The sequence below is a fragment of the Trichophyton rubrum genome (genome assembly GCF_000151425.1).
Source record: "Trichophyton rubrum CBS 118892 genomic scaffold supercont2.1, whole genome shotgun sequence".
Classification (NCBI taxonomy): domain Eukaryota; kingdom Fungi; phylum Ascomycota; class Eurotiomycetes; order Onygenales; family Arthrodermataceae; genus Trichophyton; species Trichophyton rubrum.
In genome coordinates, this window is record NW_003456428.1 from 777,185 (window position 1) to 792,482 (window position 15,298).

Sequence of the window (15,298 nt, forward strand, 5' to 3'; positions counted from 1 at the left end):
TGTCTTAATCTTTACCCAATCTTCTCTTGCCTTTTTTTTTTTTTTTATTATTATTACTTTGCAACAACCTTCGGGAGACGGAACCTTCGAATTTCGGTCGTCACTCCCGCACTCTGGAGGCGTTGCGTTTCTTCCTTTTTACGCGCTTGCAGGAAGGTTAACAGGCCTAGCTTTTCTTTCTCCTTAGAATAATGCCTTCCAACTCGAAACGGTCAGCTACAGTGCCAGCAGGCTCGTTGGGTCAAAGTCCAACCTCCTCCAACACAGCTAGCACTGCAGCCAATGCTAGCACTACGACGTCCACAATGCCACCCATAGAAGCCGTAAGTCCAGGTAGCTTGCCGGATAAGTGCTTGGTTAACCAAACATCGAATCTACAGGCTCCTACCGTCAACCGGAAGAAGCAGAAGCGGCGGCAGAAACAAGCCGCTCGTTTAGCCGCGGAACAACAACGTAGTGATGCGTCTACCCCCACAAACAGAAACGGTCAGGATGGCAGTGACGGGTACGATACTGGCACTAGACTTGGACACACCTGCAGTTCAACGCAGCAACGTATGTCTAACACCAAGAGCGAGTCGATTAACAACCCTGGCGCATGGTATTCGGACCACGACCGGAATTTTTCACGCAGCCAACATGACGATCATCAACAACATAATAATAACAGTAATAATAACGATGGAGGCTCGAGTCAACCCCAAAATAATGCTGGAAGTCGGAAGAGCAAAAAGAAGAAAGGCAAAAAGGGTCGGAATGGAGGCCAGACTGCTGAAGGGAGCTCTACGTCCCACTCAACACCACCGCCGCCACCACCCCTTACCTCTTCAGCACGCCCTGTTGGAGTACCACCGCCCCTCGTCAACGCCTATCGATCAGCTCACAGAATATCCAAGGATCGCATATGGAACACGTCAACTCATGAAGAGCGAGAGAATATCAAAGAATTCTGGCTACAGCTAGGCGAAGAGGAACGTCGTTCGCTAGTCAAGGTTGAGAAGGAAGCTGTGTTGCGGAAAATGAAAGAGCAGCAAAAGCATTCCTGCAGCTGCACGGTATGCGGCAGGAAACGAACAGCCATTGAGGAGGAGCTGGAGGTATTATATGATGCATATTACGAAGAGCTGGAACAGTATGCCAACAATAACCAGGCCTCCTTTGAGAACGGCACTTCGCTTCGACTACCGCCCCGACTATACCAAACACCTATTCGATCCCTACACCATCACCACCACCATCATCACCACGCTCATTCCCACTCCCACTCCCATTCCCACTCTCACTCTCACATACCCAACACCCAACACCCATCACGAGGGCGAGTACACGAACTGCCAGAAGACGAGGAGGACGAGGAACTAGAGGAAGATTATGACGACGAAGATGAAGAAGATGAGGAACCTTATAGTGATGATGATCTTGATGTGGACACTAGGACAACTAGAGCCGACTTCTTTGCCTTTGGAAACAGCCTAACGGTGAAGGGTAAGATTCTTTCCCTTTCATCATTCGTTATCTACTGAGGTTTATGGATGATCACTAATGGATAGCATTGCAGATGGGATCCTGACAGTAGCAGACGATTTACTAAAAAATGACGGGAAACATTTCATTGATATGATGGAACAGTTAGCAGAACGGCGGATGCAGCGCGAAGAAGAGACACAATATCTCGCTTCGGCGGGCCATCCGCCAATGCAAGCTGGTCATAATCATGGAGCTCCATTAGACGATGAAGACTATGATGATGATGAGGATGAAGACTATGATAGCCAGGAAGAGGATGAATTTGAAGAAGACGAGATGGTTTGTTTTAAGCAATGGCTTTCAGGAACAATAGGAAAACGTATCCATACTAATTACTTTGCCACAGGATGCAATGACGGAGGAGCAACGAATGGAAGAAGGCCGGCGGATGTTCCAGATATTCGCCGCTAGGATGTTCGAGCAACGGGTTCTGACAGCTTATCGAGAAAAGGTTGCCCGTGAACGACAGCAACGGCTTATAGAGGAACTTGAAGAAGAGAACCGGCTGGATGAAGAGCGCGAAGCAAAGAAAGCCAAGGAAGCTCAAAAGAAAAAGGACAAAAAGCGCTTACAGAAACAAGCCAAGGACGAGGAGAAAGCTAGACGGGAGGCTGAACGAGCCGCCGAGCTTGCTGCTCAAAAAGCAGCAGAAGAGGCGAAACTCAAAGAACAGCAACGGAAGAAAGAAGAACAAAGGAAGAAAAAGGAAGCTGAAAAGAAAGCTCAGGAGGAAGAGCGACTCCGGAAGGAAGCTGATCGACAAAGACGACTGAAGGAGGAGCGTGAACGTCAGGCGGAGGCTGAGAGAAAGCAACGAGAGCAAAAGGAGAGAGAGAAGAAGAAACGCGAGGAGGCAAAGAGAAAGGAACGGGAAGAACGGGAGGCCAAAGAAAAAGAGCAACGAGAGCGAAAAGCCAGAGAAGAGCGTGAACAGAAGGCTAAAGCAGAGCAAGAAAAACGAGAAAAAGATGCTGCTGCTGCTGCCGCTGCGGCGAAGGCTGATCGTGAGCACAGACGGGATGAGCTGGGATCTATTCAAGCCGAGCAACATCTACCAGCTCAAGGTGCAAAGCGGACTTCACAGCCTGGAGCAGCGTATTATCCGCCAGGGCTCCACCACCCACAACCTCCAAATCTGCTTCAGTCACCTCATTTTCAAGTTGCTACACCTGTGATACCAAAGGCACCAACGCCCGTTCGAGCTCGGCAAGCTTCACAGCAGGACTCTCATGCTTCGTCACCTCGCTCTCAACCTGCATACACCGATACCCTGCAAACCTCAATCTCTCCTGGAGCCGCGCATTCATCCGGTGCGTCCAGTGTTGTGTCAAATAAGGGAATGGCACCACATCCAAGCAGCCTTCACCACCCGCAACAAGCTGCGCCTCTGTCACCTTTGGGAGGGCCAGGCCGTAGTGGTCAACCCCCACCAGGATTCAATGCCTTGCCAAGTTTGAATGGTATCCCCAGTGCTGGAGTGCCAGGAATGGGACATCGTGGATCTTTAAGCCATGAGAACCCCATGTACCCGAACCCCCTTGCCGGTCAGTTTAGAGGAATTGGGTCACCAGAAGGTCTCTCCGCTCCACCAGGAATTGTTCCTAGGCATGCTCCTCAGAGCAGAGGATTTGGATTGGAGTCAACACACAATCCATTGGCTTTCCACTCACCGCTAATGACATCGGGCACTCTTGGCCCACAACCTCTCCAGATACCTCGTGAGAGCCTTTCCCATGGACACGGACATACCAGCCAGCTCTCTGCGGCAATTGATAGGAGTGCTAATGAGCCTCTTCCCCTCAATCAACCTATAGGGTCCCGCCCAGCCCCTATCCAGCGGCCGTCTAGTACTGTTCATGACCATGGAAAGGACCGCTCAAAGCCAGGCCAGTCGGACGTTGATGAACTTAGTACTCAGCTAGGAAGCAGTGCACTGTTGGATGATGCGGACCTCCCCCTTCATACTGTGCCCTCACAACCAATACCCGCTCCAGGAGCCGGAAGAATGGCGTTCGGGACGACCCCTCTTTTCTCCGAATCGTTGGGATGTAAGTCACATTTCACTAAGCCCAAGCTGCTATTCACATACATTTGATATCTGACAGCATCCATTCTTAGCTACCACCACTTCAAACTTTCCTCTAGGGGCACCATCCGGCGGTGGCACATGGGGTTCGGCAATTCCGTTTGGACCTCCAGGATTCGCCAGTACGTCTTGGGGTGCCGGTCCAAGTAAGTTTTCAACGTATTTAAAACCTTTACAGCCTCACGCAAGTACTAACTTCGAAAGGCCCAACATGGTCCACCGGAGCCTTCGGTATTATTGGAAGACCTCACCACCCGCATACCCCGAGACCAGTCACTATCCGTCTATTGGTTAGTCAAGCGTGCAAAAAACTCACAGCTAGCTCTCCTGAAAGCTCCGGCTTCCATAGCACGAACCAAGTTCTACGGCAAATCGAGCAGCTTAACCCGCCACTTGACGCACCAATCACTCTAGAGGAGATTGTGGATATCTGTGATACTGAAGGCAATTCACAGAACGGTGGTGGCTCTCTTATTGTTGACTATGCCGGGCCTCGCGGGACCTTCATCAAGTTCGAGCCCGACAGCACTAGCCCATTATCTGCCACTATGCCCAACACATCTCCTGGAGACATTGGCAGCCCAGTCCCGAGAAATAGCTACCCTGCCCACATAGGTAGCGGTAGTGGCGGCACTGCGGCCGGCGCTGGTAACTCCAATTCCAGATACTTCCCTTCTACCAACGCTACCCCTCCCGCCGGATGCTAGGATGTTTGTTGCGGATATGGTATCACTAGCTCCGAAGGGAGGTCTTGGCTTTTCCCCTTTGACGTACCTCTTACAACGCTTCTCGACCTTTCTTACCGTCACTCCCAACATACCTACAAGCTTTTATGATCCACCCCCTCCATTCTCATTCCCTACGCTGTCCTCCCTCGACACTCCTTAGGAGCTCTAGATACCAACACTTATTTCTTCGGCCTCTTTTCCTTGCTCTCCAGCCATTGCAGTCTTCATCTATTACTTGCTTTCGTGGTTCCATGGCATGTCTTTCTCGATTTCCTCTTTACCCTCTTGCATTGTTACAATAAAACCTCGGCTTTGCTCTGCTTCCATTTCTTTGTTAAACATTTCCCTGCTTAGGGTGCATACGATTTTTCCATGTACTGTACTTTCAGCAAGGAAAGCAAATAATGCTACTGGCTGGTATGCCGGCGGGGGCAGCTGGCGTGCTGTTATGGGTAGTTCTCGTTTCTCCATTTTGCCCTTACGATGAATAATCGGATGCTTGAGGCGTTTTCAGCAATTAAATTCAGTTATTCGTCCCCTTTTCTATTAGAAGGCACTCTATACAACGTCGCCGAAGAGGTAGTTCGTTATTCTCCCTGTAGTGTACACATGTATATGTAGGAATGAAGATTAATTGGATGAAGTGGCTGAGCGAGCCTAACCGAAGCGATGTGGTAAATCTATGAAACAGATTGCCGTCGCATATACATTTGACTACGATGTAAAGAACAGTGAGCAAAACGCGGGATTATATCGTATCATCACCTTCTCGTAGCCCCTCGGTTCATTTACTGTCTGGGTGGCTCTGTCACAACTCCTTCCCACTCCCTAGATTTGATATAATCCAAAGTTCGTTCAAAATGGCGTCTGGGACTTTCCAGGCTGGAACTTGGAATTCCCTCGGTCTGGTTTGACTGGAGATTAGAATATATGAGCTCGATAAGGCCATTGAGGTATTTCGTTGTCACAGTCTCGTTTTGCTGGTCGAAATAGTAAACATAGCGGTTCAGTATCTCGATGAAGAGCTCCACTGATACAGCAGTATCCATGCAAGCATCTGCCACACGAAGAGCGCGCTGGAGGCATTCCAGGACACGTTTACCATCACGATAAACCTGCAAGAATAGAATCGTTAGTTATAAATAGGATATACGATTTAGCTTTAACGAGAATAGGCTTACAATATTAGGCTCATCTCCCTCCTTCTGTGGGCTTTCAACGACCCACCAAAGATGGCTTGCCAAGTAAACTGCACGGCATTGATCTGGTTTCTTGAGAAGTTTACTACCGTGAAGGGCAGCCTTGGTGATGAGGGTATCATAGTTCTCTCTTCCGAAATTTCTGCATCCGTGCAAGGCACTTGAGATGATACAGACAGCTTGGAATTGCGCCCTCGAGTCGCTGATAGAATCTTCATAAACAGTAAAAGCCTGTGCGAAGAATTCATAGCTGACTTCTTCAAAACCAGTTTCATCCGCTGTTTGTCCACAAAGTACAAAGAGGCGCAATGCAAGATCAGCACAACCAGAGTTCACACGCTGGTACAGACTGCTGACACATTGATGCATAAACCTAAAGAGCGCAGATGACTGAGGTTGCCAGTTATCATCAAAGTGCTCGCGGGCCTTGAACTTGCGGGCCAGCTTGATGGATGATGTTATTATAGATGGTGTGGTATATCTTATACGCTCATTTCCATCCAGATAAGCTGTTCGCAAGGCTTGTAATAGCTTTGAAAACCATTAGCTTTTTGCAAAGAACGTTGATTTCTAAAGAAATTCGAACTTACCTTGAGTTGTGTATCATTATCTGGCCCTTGAACTAAATGAACTATTCGCGCCAGCCAGCCTTGCTCTTCGATTGTCTCCTCGGTTTCACCTCCACGTCGCTGAGATTGAGCGCCAGGGTAGCCAGCTGGTTGTTGCATTCCTTCCCTGATCAAAACTCGTAGAATCTGTAGGACATTATCCAGATTCTCAGGTGAAGTAATTGATGTTCTATTTCGCAAAATATTTCGTGCGACTTCACCAGCAACTGCTCTTCGGGTTGAATACGACTGTGCGGCGAAGAAAGGAATATAATTTGGAAGAGATAATGCGGTGAATATAGAAACGTATGACTGGAGAGGAGCAAGTAAAAGGTTTAATATGCTTGACTGCGCTGGCGCAGAATGGAAGTCTGCACTATCAGAGTGTTCGGTCGCGGTCTTCGTGGCATACTGGAGTACTTGATCAACATATTCTTCTAGCAGTTAGCGCATTGATTTGAAAAGGGTTAATGGGTATAGATACCTAGTCGGTCTGGATATATGTTCCTATACGCCTGTCAGCATTGCTCTTTGAAGATTGGCAGTATTTTTTGACTCACAGGGCAAGGTTTGTCAACGAAACTAAAAGGGCAATGGTATCTTGAATGGGAATTCCTCGAGTCTTCACCAGATTGAGCACTTGGTCGTAGAAGATTTCATAAAGCTTGATATTCCCAGGCAAGAAAGTTGCCTCCTCGCTTTCTTGTTGGTCCTCCACAGATTCTGGTTTCGTGTCTTTACCGCCGTCTCCTTCACCGGGCTGGTTAATACCATTTTCCGGTTGCACAATTCCTTTTTCTTTATCTGCTGTTTTCTGTTCGTCGGAGGCTGGAGGAGCTTCACCTCTTTCCTTTGACAATTGGAGGTTTTCCAATAGCCGCACTGTTGCCTCTTCCTCGGCCTTCTTTCTTACTTCTGGGTCATCACTTTTTTCGGAACCACGAGTAGCATAAGTTGACAGCCTATCCATGAGACCAATGACAATTTTTTTCATATCAACATGCGGATTTAATCTTGCGATAGCAGACAACATTGAGTCCAACGTGTGCAAGTGATATTCATCCGGAAATACTTTTGTTATCACTGTAAGGATGTATTAGTAGATATTCTGTCAAATTGAACGATGTTCAAAGCTTACCTTCCAGTAAGTACTCTTGCGCAAGCACGTCTCGGCACTGAACTACCTGCTCCAGGAGAGGTTGTAATATAACTGATTTGTACGCCTCCAAATCAACCAGCTGGCTAAGACGAACCAAATTACTTCCAACAAGAAGCTCTAATTCTTTTCTCTCCTGCGTTCGCTTCTCTCGTTCCCGGGAATGGCCTTGGTGCTGTAATCGTACCCATAGCTTATTCATTTCCACGAAATTGGTCAGGACAAAGTTAGTGGAATCTTGGAGGTTACCTTGGGGTCCATCGCCAGAACCCATGGGTAGATAATCCCGCGCTTGGCCAGAGAGATAATATCTCAAGAATAGTCCGCGGATTGGGTGTTGTACACCTCGACTCATTTCCATCATATCCTTCATAATTTCCTTGACTGGAGCATCCGGGATGGACATGTATACGGTGCCCACGGTAATCATAAGATAGAGACGGGGAACAATGTTTCCAGCATACTGGACCAGTTCGTACAAATCCGCCAAGTGATTCACTGGATGAGATTCTCGAAGGTAGTCTGACAGGTGACGAAGCGCATCGAATACCGCCATATACAATTCGTAGTATTGCTTTGGTCCCAATGTAGGTGTTCTAAGCTCAGCTACCAGCGTAGATCTGCAATTGACGATTAAAAACGGGTGTTAGCGGATTGTACACTATTCAGGACATGTGCAAATGGAGAGATTAAAATATTGCGTCAGCCTAGTATAGTTGCCCAGTCTCCTTCACTTACCCGCATTTCAATGCATCCATCAGCTTCCCAGGTGTTTCCAGACATCGTCGCATCATATGCGACTGCTGTCGTACCACCCCAAGAGCCTCTTCCAAGAGGCGACTCTGGTCTTCTGGGACATGGGGGGCACTGGCCATCGTGGGCCGCAATAGGTCTCCAACCTGGAACCCGGTGTTAAGCGCGCAAAGTGTATAGCACCGTAAAGAAGAAGAAACAGGTGATAGATAATCAGCTAGAGGTCACCAGAACACACTTAGCAGGAGAAAAGCTCATCTCGATATCATACAAGCTGGCTGTCATCAAAACATCATCCAGAAGCCGAGTTGGAGTCTCCTGCCCAAGATGAGCTAAACAACGCTAACCCGAAACAGGAAAATTTGGCGCTAGACCATAAATAGAAGAATATGGCGCTGTTTTAGCTTAGTCAAAGACCGCACTAACATTTCACTCGCTGCTTTTAACTCAGCCCGAAAAACTAAAAACTCCCCCGGAATTTGCTTTGCTTGCGACAAACAAATCTCCAACCGAGTCGCGATGGAGATGCAAGGCGGAGGAGGGCTGGCAGGGACTCTCCGCACATGGATACAGATTACGCGCATGACATGGAACGGACTGCGCTCCACGCTCCACGCCTTTCATTTGTCAAAGAGAAATAATGGTTACGTCCTCCAACCGGAAGACTCCAGTAGCGGTTCATTTCGGAGAAATTTGGTGGCTGGGAATCCCAACCACCGCATTTCTTCATGGCAAAATGCACAAAAACCGGGGGCTCACCAAGTACCGCCTCCAGAAAACAGAACACAGAACAGAAAATGATTTCTGGTTTCTTTTATGACCTTTATTTTAACTGTGGCTGATGATATCTGTTATCTTGTTTTCATGAAGTTACGCCTAACGACGTCCCGAAAGCTATTTAAAGATCTTTGATTAAATATAACATCCTCTAACATCCTTCGAGATACGGAGTACAGAAGTGTAGATTGAGAATCCTACCTTCAGTCTGGCTAAAGCATACTATAAATATGCAGCTTAGGTTCAAGAAGGCCTTGCTATCGGCAGCACTGCTTGCTCACCTGTCGAGCTCACTACCGCTGATACCTCATTTGCCCCGGGGAGTACCTTACTCGGTTGTCCAGGTTGACGGAGGGCCTGAAACACCTTCAACCGATATATATGCGACGGTCACCGTCGATAAACCTGGCCCGACTCTACCTCCAGTCACCCATACAGCAACGATCACCCACACAGTACAGCCTTCTGTTTCGACAACAACTACTACGACCATTACATCGACGACATCCTATACCTCACCATCGTCGACAACGCCTAAAACAACAATAACAACGACTACACCTCCACCAAACACGCCCACATTGACGTCAAGCACATCAACTACACTGTCAAGCTCTCCAACGTCAACACCTGCCACTACCTCGTCAAGCCAAGTTACTACGACAACAACATCACCCATGCCTACGACTACCACCCATGCCACGTCAACCAAGCATACCACTGTAACAACGCAATTCCCAACCGCGCCTACTTTGACCTACCCGCCGGTATCCTCCCGTATGTCACTTCCAACTGGTGCAGCCACTAGCCCTACACAGGCTGCGTCTATGAAATTTCACATGCCTTCGCTCATCCCCCATGTTGGCGCATAAACTCGCCCCCTATAACTCTGGATCATGGGGCTTTCACAATTGAATACTCGCGCCATGGTTCCCGCGGGGATTATGCGGCTACATATATTGTCGGGGCAAGATACTAGCTGTCAGCAGTACTAATACTTGAAGCGTTTAAGACTACTGCATGCATGCATTGACTGGAGTTATTTGGGGTTTATTAAACTGTTATTCTGGGCTTTTAATGTATTAGACGATAATGTGCCAGCCATTACACCATTACCGGGAAGATAGAAATTAATATGACTTGATGCTATCCTACAATTAAAGATTCTAGTATTTTGATATCTCTTACTATTATTCACACTCTAGGTACAACGCCTTCTTTGCTTCTTAGACCCAGATGTGATTATGTAATAATAGTTAAAGATGCGCCAGTTGGAGTTCACTTCAACGTGAATATTCATTCCCACCAGTCTATTCTACGAAAGTTATATACTACTATCTTGACAGGAGGGGAAGGTATGATACCCCAAGTAGGGCATGGATGCAATGAATGCAGCCGAGCAACAGATTGTCGTTGCTGAAACCAACGGCTCAACTCCGATACCAGACCAAGACTACGAAGACGAGATAGTCACACAATATCCAGCATCTGAATTTTCTGACGAGGAATATGAGGCCGACGAGGGCATTAATAAACGGCGAAAGAAGACGGGGAAAAACCTAGACCGGCGTAAGTTACCACTAAGGATGTCCCTTGGGTAATACTGGGGACGCGCTAATCCAACCCCAGGGGTTGAGCCTCAGTTTTACTCTTGGATATACCGCTAACAGAGAAGAATATGGCATTAGCGCAAAAGCAAGACCAGCCAAATACCCAAACTTATTCACGCGGCTTGCTGAAACCGTCTAATCATTCTTCCAAGACTCTTCAACTGAGGTTGACATTCGGGTCTGGGGACCAAGACATTCTACCCATAATACATACCAGAGACAATTGGTCAGGAGGGTTAGATTTGACTTTCCCAAGTAGAGAAAGCCTCCAGGTATGCATTGGCTGGAATTCGCGCGGAAGTAAAGACATATTCGGGGTCGACAGAGAGACGATTATCCGCGAGACCACTACAGGCTGGGACTGGTTTTATAGTGATATAGGGACCAGGTTCCGTGGAAAGCAACAAATTCTCCCTATTACCGAAGATATAGCAAATACTTATTTACCCAGCAAGGAGATGCCGAAGACAACTGTGTTAATCGGCCCATCAGATGCCCAAAGCACGTTCTTGTTAGGACGCGGTGAATCATTTGACTTCTCTTCTGCATGGCCTTCTACAGAATCCATTGCTATAAAACAGGAGGCAGAAGAAGTATCCGCCTCACAGGCAAATGAGCGGGCTCCAGACGTGCCTAACCGAGTTAAAGCCCGGGAAGGTTGGATCGTAAACCTCGGGAATAAAATTCAATGTCTCAGCTGGGCTCCTAATCGCGAAGGGAGCTCTCAATTCCTGGCCATTGTAGCTCCTATATTCGACAGTCAGAAAGCACAGTTCGATGATGGAAATATCAGAGGTGCCCCTGCATTCACCCCTTCGCCGCTATATCCTGCAGCAATCCAAATTTGGAGATTTGAAGCCAGGGATCCCAAGAGTGGACTTCGGAAACTGGACATGAATAAACCCCCATGCTTGCATATGGTCATCTGCACGGAATTTGGCACAATAAACCGCCTTTGCTGGTGCCCTATTTCTGTCAACCGCGATTCAGATGATAGAAATGATACTAAGACCACGAGACCCGCCCTCCTAGCAGGGCTTTGGAGCGATGGTACTGTCAAGGTCTTCAATGTTGACTTAAGCGACAGCAAAAGTGAAACCACGTACGGTATGTACAGCATGTTTTATAGTTCTCCTCAACTGTACCTATCTAACTGTCTTATCAGTCCACCTAAAAACACCAGCTTTCCAAGTCAAACCCCCATCGACAGTGTGTACTTGCTTCACCTGGCTGTCTCCCACAGATATAGCTATAGGATGTGCAAACGGGTTTATTGGTATATGGAGTTTAGTCCAGTCGGCTCGAAGAGAATCACTTGCCTACCCTGAGCCCTATCTATACGTCCCAATCCACGACACATACATACTTAATGTTACTTCAGCTTATCCTACCTATCCATATATTATTGCAGCAACCTCGGTGGGTGGCCAGACGCGGCTAATATCCCTCCAAGATCCAGCAGCGGAAGTGGTTGATGCGCTTCGACTGAGGATAGGGACTCAATGTCTCATATACTCCCCTTTTTTACGCTCCTTTATTACCAATGACGAAGGAGACTTTGTTCGGCTTCTTCCTCTCCGCCGCTTCTTTTCAAGCCTTGCTGCGCTCAAGTCTCGAAGTATTATCACCTCCTTAGCGACTGCAAGCTTACATCATCCCTGCATTCTCGCAGGAAACGCAGGAGGAGCGGTGATGGGGAACAACCCCCTTCGAAAGCTCATTCATTCCAAGGAAAAGCAGTGGCAACAGACCTGGTTTTCGCATGAATGGATTAATGGAGAAAATAATAACATCACTCCGGGACCAGTGGCCAAATTCTATGATGGATTCAAAGCAGAAACAGCGAGCCTGGCCAAGGGTTCGTCAGCTCAAGATAAGGAGACAGGCCATGTGGGCATGATGACTGTATATGAAGAACAAACCGCCATCACAGCCATTGCTTGGAATCCAAACGCATCGTGCTCTGGATGGGCATGTGCCGGGATGGGGAGTGGTTTGCTCCGTGTGGAGGATCTGGCGCATGAATAGTTTGTCTTACGCCCTTCTATCTATCCCCAGAGATATTGTATACAGGCGTTGTGCACCGGAAAATACTCACCATATAAACTACTTACGAGAACACTAGCTATCTTTTCCCCACTACTGGATGTTCGCACAAAAACTCCACTGCTCGTAATTGTCTAGAGACATGGAAGTGGTAATCCAGATATGAGATCCTCCCGCCCCCTGGCAGATTTAAGCTTTCCGCTCCAGGGAAGCTCCTATTTTTAACTTTAAGGTTAACTAGTTAGTTAGCGGAACTTCCGTGCAACGACGGACATCCCACCAATTTGTTTCCTCCAAGGCGACAATCAACCTAAAACGTTCAACCTGTATATATAGTTCTTCTTGCACTCAATGGGGGATCCCATCGGTGGGATAATCAGGAGAAATAATTACTCATTGACGATACGTTGCCGAGGAGATGAACCCAGAATCGACTCCAGCCATGAGGGCTGGTGTGCTTCATCAATATGTATGAGCTATCTATTACACTGACTTCTGATAATGCCCCAGCTCTCCTTTCAACCTCCAGAACGCAAGCTAACGGTGATTTTCAGTCCGCAGGTCTCAATACTTTTGAGTACAAGTCACTCACTGCCAGCAAGGCGAAACCGCATGCATTGCTACTGATTGCGGGGCTCTCAGACGGTTTATGTACTGTACCATTTATGAATGACCTGGCCGTCTCTCTTGAATCAACAAACTGGTCCGTGTTCTATGTTCTGCTCTCGTCATCGAATACCGGATGGGGATTGAGCAGCCTTGATAAGGATGTGGAAGAGCTAGGAAGATGTATCGACTACGTTAAAGCCCTCAAAGCGCGTGAATATCAGGGTGAACCTGGTAAGGTCGCAATAATGGGGCATTCGACGGGAAGTCAAGATGTTTTGCATTATCTCTACACCCAAGCCCCAGAACAGACTAGATCAGCAGTAGACGGCGCTATTCTCCAAGCACCAGTCTCCGATCGAGAGTCCACTCTTTCCATACTCGAAACTGGTACTGCCAATGACTCCGCGGAGGTTGTAAACGAAATATTTTATGAGCTGGTTGACGTTGCAAAGTCCAACCTGAATGAAACAGATAACGGCTACATCTTGCCCGTCTCCATGACATCACGCATAGGGTTTCCATCAAACGTCGCGGTCAGCAGCAAACGCTTTTTGAGCCTAACCAGCCCAGATAGCCCAGAATCACCACTGGAGGATGACCTGTTTAGTTCTGACCTTGAAGATAAACGGCTGCAAGAGACATTCGGCATGATTGGGAAAAGAGGTCATTTGAAAGGATCAATCCTTGTGTTGCCTGGAGGTTCTGATGAATACATACCGGAATGGGTAGATATGGAAAGTTTACTCAAGAGGTGGGAAACCGTCACTAAGGCTGGTAGTGATAATCCTGCTATTTGGAATGAGAATAGCGGCGTTGTCCCTGGAGCAAGACACTCTCCTCAAGGGAAGTGGCAAGTTAAACCTATACAGGACTTGCTATCGAGAGTCCAAAAATTCCTCGCTAGTCTCGAACTATCTTAACATGCCCCCAAAGATAGGAATAATAGAAGTTTCTTAAATCTGCTTTATTGGGTATTCTATTTCGACATATTGACGCAGGTATTAAAAATCTTTTATAATATGCCAGGCCAGAACCTCGTAGTGTAAAAAGGACAACCTTCCCCCATTGATAACAGTGCCTGTAACCTGACCTCCGATGTCCCCATAATTCGCCGTGCACGAAGGAAAATAACCCTTTAGAAAGTAGGGGAGACAAAAAAGTAGAAATTGGAAAGGCCATCTCAGTTACATTAAACCTTGAGCCACAGAGTGAAAACACCCTTGAGATACTCGACAATCTCCTCGCCGCCGAGCTTGCTCTCGCCGTAGACACGGTCGACAAAGGTAATAGGGCATTCCTCGACCTTGTATCCCATTGCCTTTGCACGAACCATCATCTCCATCTGGAAGGTGTATCCTTTGCTCTCAGTAACTTTGATAACTTTCTCCAGAACCGGTTTCTTGTAGAGGCGGAAACTACCAGTCAGATCACTGACACCAGGCATCAATGCAACATCGGCAATTAAGTTGGCTCCACGGGATGTGAGCTTTCGGATCAGGTCCCATCCATACACACCGCCGCGCAAGTTTCCACGTGAGGCGTATCTAGTTCCAGTGACAATATCGGCCTTGGTGCTTTCCTGAATCTTGATCATCTCAGGGATGAACTTGGGGTGGTGGCTGAAGTCTGCGTCCATAATAATAATGAAGTTTCCAGTAGCAAACTTAAGGCCGTGAACGTATGCGGTCCCAAGGCCGAGCTTGCCTTCTCGAGGTTTCAAGACAATGTGTTGCTCGCCATAGGCAGCCTGGAGCTGCTTCGCAATCTCGAGTGTACCATCGGGCGAGCCATCATCAACTATAATGACCTCCCAGTTAAGCTTGCTAAATAATTGCAAAATTCTCCCGTTAGCATGCCAATTCTAATGTAATATTGGTGCAATAAATTAGAGGGGCTAGATAAGGGGTGAGGGGGGGGATGCTAGCAGCCATTGGGACACTCAACACTCACTTCTCACGGAAAGTCTTTTCAATCAGCCAACAAATGATTGGAAGGTTCCGGCGCTCATTGTAGGTAGGCAGAATAACGGAGTACTTGTTTGCAGGCGACATCTTTAGATGCGACGGAATTGGTGTTTGCTCGAACTGCGATTCGGCTTCTTGGTCCACGGCTTCTAGGGTTGGTCGATATCGAGGGCCCCGGCCGGGCATGCGGAACTCGCTATTACGCTATTAGACAAGGCGACCAGCAGAAGGAATG

The 15,298-nt window shown here is 47.6% G+C and overlaps 7 protein-coding genes across 7 annotated transcripts; 4 read left to right on the forward strand and 3 right to left on the reverse strand.

Annotated features, from left to right (window-relative positions):
- Positions 1 to 191: 191 nt before the first annotated feature.
- On the forward strand, positions 192 to 4,320 carry TERG_08650 (uncharacterized protein; the record flags this gene model as incomplete). The annotated part of the gene is made up of 5 exons (XM_047748993.1): positions 192 to 1,485; positions 1,559 to 1,806; positions 1,874 to 3,575; positions 3,646 to 3,759; positions 3,818 to 4,320. 5 exons carry the CDS (start codon positions 192 to 194, stop codon positions 4,318 to 4,320), a joined length of 3,861 nt encoding a protein of 1,286 aa, XP_047603533.1.
- Positions 4,321 to 4,572: 252 nt separating this feature from the next.
- TERG_11537 (uncharacterized protein) lies at positions 4,573 to 4,812 on the reverse strand (the record flags this gene model as incomplete). The annotated part of the gene is made up of 1 exon (XM_047750639.1): positions 4,573 to 4,812. The coding sequence occupies one exon, from the start codon at positions 4,810 to 4,812 to the stop codon at positions 4,573 to 4,575; it is 240 nt and encodes a 79-aa protein (XP_047605045.1).
- Positions 4,813 to 5,129: 317 nt separating this feature from the next.
- TERG_00305 (uncharacterized protein) lies at positions 5,130 to 7,860 on the reverse strand (the record flags this gene model as incomplete). The annotated part of the gene is made up of 6 exons (XM_047747574.1): positions 5,130 to 5,456; positions 5,523 to 6,071; positions 6,131 to 6,582; positions 6,633 to 6,655; positions 6,709 to 7,231; positions 7,287 to 7,860. The coding sequence occupies 6 exons, from the start codon at positions 7,858 to 7,860 to the stop codon at positions 5,130 to 5,132; spliced, it is 2,448 nt and encodes an 815-aa protein (XP_047603534.1).
- Positions 7,861 to 9,064: 1,204 nt separating this feature from the next.
- Positions 9,065 to 9,706, forward strand: TERG_00307 (uncharacterized protein; the record flags this gene model as incomplete). Its single annotated transcript, XM_003238269.1, has 1 exon — positions 9,065 to 9,706. The coding sequence occupies one exon, from the start codon at positions 9,065 to 9,067 to the stop codon at positions 9,704 to 9,706; it is 642 nt and encodes a 213-aa protein (XP_003238317.1).
- Positions 9,707 to 10,512: 806 nt separating this feature from the next.
- On the forward strand, positions 10,513 to 11,772 carry TERG_00308 (uncharacterized protein; the record flags this gene model as incomplete). The annotated part of the gene is made up of 1 exon (XM_047747575.1): positions 10,513 to 11,772. The coding sequence occupies one exon, from the start codon at positions 10,513 to 10,515 to the stop codon at positions 11,770 to 11,772; it is 1,260 nt and encodes a 419-aa protein (XP_047603535.1).
- A 1,160-nt stretch (positions 11,773 to 12,932) lies between these two features.
- Positions 12,933 to 14,019, forward strand: TERG_00309 (uncharacterized protein; the record flags this gene model as incomplete). The annotated part of the gene is made up of 2 exons (XM_003238271.1): positions 12,933 to 12,959; positions 13,045 to 14,019. The coding sequence occupies 2 exons, from the start codon at positions 12,933 to 12,935 to the stop codon at positions 14,017 to 14,019; spliced, it is 1,002 nt and encodes a 333-aa protein (XP_003238319.1).
- A 269-nt stretch (positions 14,020 to 14,288) lies between these two features.
- TERG_00310 (uncharacterized protein) lies at positions 14,289 to 15,249 on the reverse strand (the record flags this gene model as incomplete). The annotated part of the gene is made up of 2 exons (XM_003238272.1): positions 14,289 to 14,922; positions 15,050 to 15,249. 2 exons carry the CDS (start codon positions 15,247 to 15,249, stop codon positions 14,289 to 14,291), a joined length of 834 nt encoding a protein of 277 aa, XP_003238320.1.
- Positions 15,250 to 15,298: the final 49 nt, after the last annotated feature.